The 10094-nt window shown below is 37.6% G+C and overlaps 1 protein-coding gene across 1 annotated transcript in view; it reads right to left on the bottom strand.

Moving 5' to 3' along the window:
* Positions 1–356: 356 nt before the first annotated feature.
* The window catches only part of FAM171B (family with sequence similarity 171 member B), a 73716-nt gene continuing 63978 nt past the window's right edge, over positions 357–10094 (bottom strand). Inside the window, exons 6-8 of the mRNA XM_053598132.1 lie at positions 7881–7997; positions 2117–2240; positions 357–1865 (exon numbers count right to left, since the gene is read on the bottom strand). Coding sequence (XP_053454107.1) covers positions 524–1865; positions 2117–2240; positions 7881–7997 — 1583 coding nt within the window. The 3' untranslated portion in view covers positions 357–523. The remainder of the gene's footprint in view (positions 1866–2116; positions 2241–7880; positions 7998–10094) is intronic.

The following is a 10094-nucleotide window of genomic DNA, read 5'->3' as shown; positions in this document are numbered from 1 at the left end:
TTGGTTTTAAATTCCAGAATGACATCAATCCAAAACATTTATCAAGTAATTCTCAAGTATAGGCAGAGGAGTAAATAATAATGATAATTCACAAGACCATGATACCTGAAGAAGACAGTTTCATTTCTAAATGTTCCACAGGGTAGTCACCAAGGCAGAGGCAACATTTTTGTACGCAACTTTTTTTGTAAGAAGTACATGTTTCAATGTGTTATTCTAACAGAGGCAGGGCCAAATTGGTTAACTGAGCAACATTTCCAGACACCATCTTGATGCTATTTTACATTTCAAAAACTTGGATTCTTTAAACTCATCACCCAAAAATAAATGAATAGGCCAGAAAAAGCATTTCTTAGTATCTTCCTCTCTGATTACATTACCATTTTACTATTTACTCTGCTTGAGACATGTCCAAGAACCATGAGATCTCACTCAGCCTCAACTTCTTAAGTTCATACTGCAATTTACAACAAGAAGCAAGAATAAACAGCATGAGACAGCAGACACACAGCCCCCGTAGGAGTTAATTTATGGGTATCAGTGGGCGTTCCTCTCGCTTCTTCCAGATATTAGTCTTGCTATCTCTTTTGGCTAGTGGTGGTCTGCCCCTTTTTTTCGTGGGGGATGTATTGGCTTCAAAATCTTCAATAGTGCTTTTTCTTCCTGGGGACTCTTCCCCAGGGTGCTCCATAATAACTCCACTTCCTCCATCCAGGATGTGCCTTAAAGCTGGGTCCTCGGGGGAGCAGACAGTGGTTCCACTCTCACTGCTGCTCAGGTCTAAATCTTCTAAGTAAAGGATCTTGGGCTGATGCATGCTTTTGATGAATGTTTTCTCCCTCTCGAGCTTTCTACTAGAGTGAAGCTCATTCATGTCCACCCCAGAGTCCAGACTGGTATCATTGCTCTGGGTTCTCTTGCCCTTTTTCAGGTCTATAAAGGAGTGTCTCACTTGTGCGACTGGCTTTCCATCAAGAGACACAAACCAGGCTCTGGGATGAGGGGAGGGCTTTCCTTTGGACAGCTCCAGGAGGGTCTGTTCTGAAATTCCTTGAAGCTCTGATGAGAACGGAGTCATCACAACAGCCTCGTTTAGTGTTCCAGGAACAGAGACAGATTCCAGTAAGCTGTTCGAGTATCGGCTCCAATCTGAAGTCTGGGAGGGCAAACTCTGTTGACCTTCAAGTATGATATCCTCTTCCCTGGCATCTGGGGGCTGTACATGAGAATGCATTGGCATTTTGGGCAATGTCTGTGTAAAGTTCTCTCTGTTTACTGGTTCCATCAATTGGCCATAGACTAACTGTCCCTTTCTTGGTAAAGTAGCCGACTTAGTAGCATGCAACTGCTCTGGAGTAGAGAACAGGTCAGACGTTTGAAGGATGGCAATGGGCTGGCTGTAGATGTGCATAAGCTGTTCAGGAATGTGGGAATGTCCGTACACCTCTTGGTTACCTGTGAGATACCTCTTTTCCTCTTGAGCATCACCTAAAGACGAAGATAGATTGTTGTTAACATGTTTAGGTGGTTTGCACCCTACATTGGGCTCCAAAGACTGTGTTGGGTTTCTTGAATAGTTTTGATTGACTGATAGAAATGAAACATCTTCATTGTAGATTTTAAAATTGTCCCGAGTTTTCACCATGGAAACTCTTTCTTCTGCTTCTACCTTTGATGGTTCCTTTTTTTGAGGGCTATATGAGGAGTTTTTGGCATTGAATAACTGTGACTTATCCTCAGCTTTTAATGCAACTTTGACCGAACTGATGTGATTTATGTGTGTTGTTGATGTTGTCTGGTCTCTCTTCAGAACCTCAAGTTTGGTGATATTTCTTTCTCTTTTTTGTGGAGTACCACACTTATCCCTAAAATAGGAAAAAAAGGCAAAAATATTTAAAACTCATGATCTGAAAGATTTTAAAAAAATCACTCCACCACATGCACATCACAGGTGCAATGCTACTGTTAGAATTTATCTATTTTTCTTTTTAATCCATATATTTCAAAGATTATACAATTTATTTCTAAAATAAACTTTGTAGTGCATGGAACAAACTGAGATGATACTATAAAATGACAGTTTTCTGTACTCATACACACATTGATATGTTCTTACCTGCAATAGCAGAGCAGTACAGCGAAAAATCCAATGACAATGACGATTGTGCCTCCTAATATGGCCGTAAGAAACACTGTGTGGTAGGCAGTTATGTCCTTGGAATCTTCATTTATACCTGAACCTACATGGTTCAATATACACAAAGAGAAAATATGTTATTTTAGATCAAATGTTCAACTATGTCGTATCATGGGTGGAACAAATTAAATATGTGTACACACTTTTCTTTGCTTCCCTCCCTTGGCAGACTTCCCTATCCTTGGGCTTAACCAGGTGACTTGTTTTAACCAATGAAATGTGAGCACCATAAGTGAGGCTGCATGATGTGGCTCTGCCCTCTTGCTAAGGCCTTCTAATATGTGAAGATTAGAATGTCACTATTCCTTCAACCTGAGGTCTGGAATGAGAAAATCTGTTGAACTGGACTAAGCCAAGCCAAACAGTGCAGAAGTCAGCCCAAAACATTTATGGCATGTAAGTACCAAGTAAATACCGGATATTATTAGCCACTGAGACAACAGGGTTGTTACTGTAGCAATGGCTGCAGAAATTGCTATCTAGATGCTGAGATGCTACTATAACAAAAACCTAAAATATGTGACACTGGCTTCTGGGTTAGACAGTGAATTGTGAGAAAATGATTTCAAGAGATAGTAAAATGGTAACCCAAGCAGCAAAATATTTGGTAAAATAAACTGGAAGAAAATATTTCTAACTAATTTAAGCTTTATGCAAGGAATTTGGGGGACAGAGTGATGGCCGTAACGGCTGATTATTAGCTGCATTTTGATTTTAAAAGGTTTTAAAGATAAATTCAAAAAATAATTCTACAAAGCAAGCAGGGATGTAAATAATAGAGAGAATCCAAAAATTCTGGGACTTGCCCAGGCACAGTGGCTCACACCTATAATCCTAACACTCTGGGGGGCCAAGGCAGGTGGACTGCTTGATTTCAGGAATTTGAGACCAGCCTGACCAAAAGAGAGTCCTGTCTCTACGAAAAACTAGAAAAAACTTGCGCACTGTGGTGGGCATCTGAAGTCCCAGCTACTCAGGGGGCTGTGGCAGGAGGAATGCTTGAACCTGGGAGTTTGAGGTTGCTGTCAGCTGTGACGCCATTGCATTCTACCCAGAGTGACAGAGTGTGACTCTGGGGAAAAAAAAAAAAAATCTGGGACTTGGACAATTAAGAGTTGTAACTCCTTCCACTTAGACTTTAGAACAGGACAACACCATGACCCCAGGAAAGCTGAGCAGAGGCACAGCTGACCCACTACCTTCCTGTTATGAGAGAGCACACATATACAAATGTTGTTGGGTAAGTTTTACTGCAGTAAAATCTGCATCATACACTATGATTATCAGTTTAGGCTATTAAGATTCTGTGGTTTGGAGCAACTTTGCTCTCTTTGTATCTCAGTTCCCTCATTTGTAAAGCCGTGATAACAGTCATATCTAACCCTTGTGTGTTGTTGAGGATTAAATGAGTTAAAACTTGTGAAACACTTAGAACAGTATGGCCACAGTTTCAGAGATGGTGACTGATAATCTAACCTTTCTCTTTTCTAAGAGGCAAAAAGTACAGCACTGCACGATAGGAAATTTCTCCAAACAAAAGAAATGAAAGTGACTTAATCCCATCTGCAGATTCCTATGCAGGATCAAGAGATACAGCAGAGACAAGTTTAATTGTATCTGGGTACATCTTAATATATGTTTCTACAATGGACTGATGCTAACAATTTTTACTCCACAGGAATCCAACAGAAGTTACATCTGGAAATAGGTTGATAACTATTGGGCTTGCTCCAAACCCCATACACATGACAGCAGCAAAAGGGTTGAATCTGTTCATGTGCTGTGTGCATGTGTGTGAATGCCTAGGGGACTGGGAGAGTAGGGAAATCACAATATATTTTCACTCAAATATATTTGGAAATACATATTTAAAACATATTAATAAATATTTGTTTATTAAATTTTATGCTCTACCAACTACTTTCCTACAGCAATCTGAAAAGTTATTTTAACATCTTGCACTTAAAATTTTTCCAAATCATTCTAGAATTCTATTTGAAATTGAATTTAAAAAAATGAAATTGAATTTAAAAAACAAAATTTCATATATTTACTACAACTAAAGTAGCTCCAACACACCAGACACTAATTAGCCCATCATAAAATGTTTAGGGATATTAGAGATTGTGACATAATAAAACATAGACATGTGCTCATAGTTCCTGACATAGAGCCTCTAAAACCCTTGCAATTTCCTGAACAATAAGGCATGGTCCCGGAAGAATCTTTTCTTTCTTTTCTTTTCTTTTTTTTTTTTTTTTTAAGACAAGAGTCTCACTTTGTCACTCTTGGTAGAGTGCCATGGCATCATAGTTCACAGCAACCTTAAACTCTTGGACTCAAGCAATCCTCTTGCCTCGGTTTTTCATTTTTTTAGTAGAGAAAGGGTCTCCCTCTTGCTCAGGCTGGTCTCTAACTCATGAGCTCAGGCAATCCACCACCTCAGTCTCCTAGAGTGCTAGGTTTTATAGGCGTGAGCCACTGCACCCAGCACAGAAGACTCTTTTATTCTATTTTCTGGTCTTTGACCCCAGTTCTTGACACGGAGAACCTAAATCTTGTGAAATTTCCTAGATGACTGAAGCATCTTTTGCTCTAATGAAAGAACTCTCAATGGGCTCCTGGATAGGCGTTGGTCATCTGCAAAGACTAAGCCCTGGTTAGAAGCCTGGAACTTTCCACACCACTCCCAGCTTCTGGGGGAGGGAGAGCATGTGGAATTGAGTTAACAATCAATCATGCCTATGAGAAGAAGCCTCCATAAAAATCCCTACAGTATGGGGTTCACAAAGCTTCCAAGTCGATGAACACATACACGGGCCAGAAGGGTGGTGTGTACCCCATCTCTGTGGACAGAAGTTCCTGTACTTGGGACCTTTACAGATCTGCCCTATGTTGTACTCCCTCACCTATCTCCTCATTGGTATCCTTTATTACATCCTGTATAATGAATCGGTAAAAGTTAAGGAAGAGTTTCCCTGAATCACAGCAAATTATTGAACCTAAGGAGAGGGTTATGGTAACTCCCGATTGGAACCTGCTGCTTGCAACTGGCATCTGAAGTTGGGGCAGTCTTGTGGGATTGAGCCCTTAACCTGTTGTTACTTCCACAAGTAGGTAGTATCAGAACTGAATTGAATTATAAGACAGCCAGTCAATGTACACTGAGAAGAGGAGAAATGGTTGGTATGTGAAAGCTGTATGTGGACCTTGTAAGAAGACAACCACCTACAAGCCAGGAAGAGGCCTTAGCAAACCTTACAGTACCACGAGCTTAGACTTTATCCTCCAGACTGTGAGAAAATAGATTTCTTTTGTTTAAGCCATCCAGGCTGTGGTACTTTGTAATGGCAACTGAGAAGACTAAGACAGTACCCAGCTCCCCCAATTTAGAAACAAGAAACTAATACCCAGGTGCGTAACTACTTATATCAAGCTCACTCAGTTAACTACAGGCAAAGCCAGAGCTATCTTCAAGTTATCCATACTTCCAGTATGGGGTTTCTTTTTTCTGATATGCTTGCAGAATAGGTTTTACAAAAAAATCACTAGATGACCTCTACTTCAAACTAAATGAGAATCTCATACTTTTATCATGGTACTCTGATCCACACAAAATCTTTTCCTCTTTTCCAACAGATAAGCTGGAACAGAACTTCCACCTGTTTTAGGAAACTATTTTGGCTTTTAATTCACAAAGCCATCTTATATAAATTGTTTCAGATATATTCTTATATAAATTGTTTCAGATATATATATACCTGTTTTAGGAAACTATTTTGGCTTTTTAATTCACAAAGCCATCTTATATAAATTGTTTCAGATATATTCTTAGTGGAAATATACTCCTCTATAACTCAAATGTTTCTTAGGGTTGTTTTTATTAAAAATGAAATAACTTGAATTTAGCTGAGATAAAGTATTAAATATTAATTGTTCTTTCTTATCAATATTTCATTATAGTTGCAAATATAGAATGGGGTAAGGCCAGACAGCTGGTAAAACAGCATGATATCTTACATCATGAAGAGCAAAAGTAACCCCCCTCTGGTTTCTGAATAAATAATACTGTAAGCAATAAGTTCAAATAGAAACAAAAAGAGCATCCTTCTTGATCAGACATGACTAATGATTCATATTTTTATTGAAATATTAAATTTTGCCTTCACCAAGAAAGGGCTTGTTATCATGCATAGCTTAAAACTCAAATATTGCCAATGTAAAATGAAAATAAAAACCAAACTGGATTAACAAAACTCTTTTAGAAAACTCTGAAAGCCTTCAAAATAATAGTTGTTATAAAGTTAGATAGAATGCTAAAGAGAAACGTATGTGAAAGGTCATCTATGTCCTGGACCAAAGTATGCATTGGGACCATTCCCAATCAGCATGAAATGGCCACATAGCAGCTGCCTCTCAGCTGGGAGCAAAAACACTCAACACACCAGAAGAATCACCCCTGACACATCATTGACGATGGTGAGAATGAGATAGCTGCATCCAACTTTTACCAAAAAATCTTCACTAAAATAACACAAAGTTGGGCTTTGTTTTGATTCCGTAAACACACAAATGCGCAAGGATAAAGGAAAATTCAGTAACAGAACAATAGAAACAAAATACTAGAGACCAGAAAGTTGATCATAAGCCAAAAAACAACTCAATTTATGCCAGGAAACACCCAAGGTATCCTGAAAGTGGTAGCAGGCTAATAATGCAACCAGTCCAGACTAAAGCAGGTTTAGAAGATTTTTCTTTTTTCAAGAAGACTTAATGGATAACATGCAATGTTTGCGTATTTTGAGATACTTAGACAACTTGAGCTGAACGTAGGATTTCCTTAAGTATAAAGTATCTAGATAACTTTATATCATGTTATATCTAAGAAAATAAATAGTTCTCTTGGAGTATAAATATCCCTAGAGGTCAATTCATTGTTTTTGCCCACCAGCCTCGATCCCACCTTCTGTTCAAAATGTAAAGCCAATTTTCCACTTAGTATATCATTTGTCTTCTCTTGGAAGCAGCCTGAGGGCACTGTTATTAAAGAGTTTTTCTTTCTCCCCATCCCTCTACCAACGGGTACACTTATGACCCAATGTTTGGCCAATCCGATAACCATCTTCATCCCTGGAATGATCAGGAACACTATGAGAGAGAGACTGCAAAAGGTTGAATCCAGCCATCTCACAGCAGCAGGCTGGCCAAGGCTGTCAAGCAGGCCTGCTAACTGGGCCTCCTGCTGCTGCAGGGGTCCCTGGCTTTTAGCATCTGGTTCTTCAGCCTTCCCTAAGGTCCTGGGAACTCTCCACATACTTCTAATACAGTAAATTTCTTTAAAATATTCATAATATTTTTCTGTTTCTTGAAAACAAAAGCTGTAACTGATCTGGATGGAATTTACTTATGACAAAGTAAACTAAGAAAATCCTTGATTTGAACAAACTTCAATCTTCACAGACTCATCTATCATATATTCATAGAAGGGCCTTAGTGTGCATGGAACTTAATCTTCTTATACACGTGAAAGAAAAAAAATGCTGAGATCAAGAGCTTAAGTGCTTTTCTCAGTGTCATACAACTGGTAAGTGGTGCATAGAATAAAATTGAGTCTACCCATATCAATTCCAGAAAGACTAATTGGATTACTTTTAAATATCACTTTGTTTCATTTTTACAATACCTCTAGTTTCTGGAAGTGGAGCTGCTATCCAGTAGCCCAAATGTGGTGCATTATATGTCCAAATTAAATGACTGTTATATTCCTTTACGATTCCCCGGCCATGATTTACCCAAGCACCTAAAAAAGAAAGTAAGCAAAAAACACTAGTTAATTATAGTTATATATTTTTAGAGCTAATAAGAGTTTGCTACTAGCCATGGGTAGAATACGTTACAGGACTTTTTAAAAGATTATTAAAAACTTTGTCAATATATTATCCTATGATAATATTATATCCCATTATAATATAGAACATACTATATTATATTATATAAAATATATATTATAATATATAAAATAGAATAATCTGGATGATTTGTTATGATCAAAACAAATCATTAAAAATAAAACAAGGGATGAAATGCAGACATACTCAGAAAATCATGACTCTCCAAATAATGTTTAAAATGTGCATACTGAGATCTGTCTCTTAAGAATATGAATAGTGAAATCCCCATTCATCTTCAGGTAGTTATTCTCCACCCGTTCTGGGATTTTTACCAAATGCTTACAGTGTATGTTTTATGGCCTTATTAATTTTGTATTAGACATTATTTTGTCCTAGTAATGTTGGTATTATTCTTTTAGAACTTTCTTAAAATTTCATAAAATGCTATCTAATCCAATAAAATTTTGCCATCCATAGATAAAAGAATTCAGTAAAACTGATACCTTTTATGAAGTTTTATTAATAAATCACATAAAGTTCTGTGTAGGTATGGCATATATGTGTAGCTTGATTTACTTATTTGAGGTAGTAAATTATCTATAACATGTAAAAATGGTCTTTTTAAAGATAGAAACACTTAGAATGTGAGAATGATTTAATCTACTGCTTTTAAATAGTAATAAAGTGTTGCATAGATATAAATCATCAAAACCTTTATAACTCAGAGGAACCTTAGAAACAAAGACATTTGCCAAGTGGGACAACCAGCCAGAACTCAAGCAGCAGGTATTTTTCATTAAAGTGGTTTAACAACTCTCCCATTCAACAAATTGGGAAGCTGAGGCCTAAATATTAATAAGTTAAATGACTTATTCCACATGGTCCTCCTGGTCAATGGACACACTCTTGGAACTCTTGTAAATTCCAATGATTTACAATTGTATGTTGTCATGGTTGTACAGTTTCCACTTTTTCTTAAAAATATAGATATACCTGTACATCTTATAAGGGTACATGTGAAACTTAGTAAATGTAGAATATATATGTCTTAACACAATAACTAAGAAAATGCTAGGAAGGTATGTTAATCAGTGTGATGAAAATGTGTCAAACGGTCTATAAAACCAGTGTATGGTGCCCCATGATCACATTAATGTACACAGCTATGATTTAATAAATATATATATATACACACACACACACTGAGGCTTACCGTCTATAGTGACAATTTGTGTCACTTTTTGGCCTCACTGCCCATATTTCCAGTTACAGTGAAATTCCATTCCAATTCTCTCTTTTGAGAAACTACAACTCCCTATTCTCAGTCCACATGATTAGTTAAGGATCCCAACCCCAGCTCCAACGTGTGACCTAGGCCTAAATACATCTGTGCCTTCTACCTGTGGGCACAAAGACAGGTTCCAGGATGGGCATACAAATTCCACTCTACAAGTGCAGTGAATCCAAGAGCTTGTGCTGTGTTGAATTTAAGAGCTACTAAGAAAAGAATTGCTCCATTGGCCTTCAACTTGGCTACATATAAAGTTATACACTGGAGGGAAATCCTACCCCAGAAAGGGACTAACATAGAGGAAAGAGATGAGGGAAACCAAGCCTTATGAAACTGTCCCAGCTCTGCAGCGTGCCTCACCCAAGGCAGTCCTGCCTGTGGACTTTTCAGTTATGGGCTGATCATTTCTTTTTTTTCTTTTTTTTGTAACTTAACACTGCCACCTTATTTACCTAGGATTGCAAGAACAAAACCAAGGGAAATGATGGAGGATTATATATTTTACATATACTTCTAGTTGCTATTTAGAAGGCAATACCCATAGAAGAAAATGATTATCTAAAGGTGTGTGTGGGGGGGGAGGAATAATGACTCTATGGCTTAGCAACAAAATACTACTTATTTTCATGAAATTACCATACATTTCACAATTTCCTTAACCAAGCTTTTAGATAAGTTCATAATGCCTATCAAAAGAAAAACAATCCTACATGGA

The sequence above is a fragment of the Nycticebus coucang genome, chromosome 7 (genome assembly GCF_027406575.1).
Source record: "Nycticebus coucang isolate mNycCou1 chromosome 7, mNycCou1.pri, whole genome shotgun sequence".
In the NCBI taxonomy this organism is placed as follows: Eukaryota; Metazoa; Chordata; class Mammalia; order Primates; family Lorisidae; genus Nycticebus; species Nycticebus coucang.
Note: the sequence above shows the minus strand (reverse complement) of the source record. Positions and strands in the feature narration are given on the sequence as shown.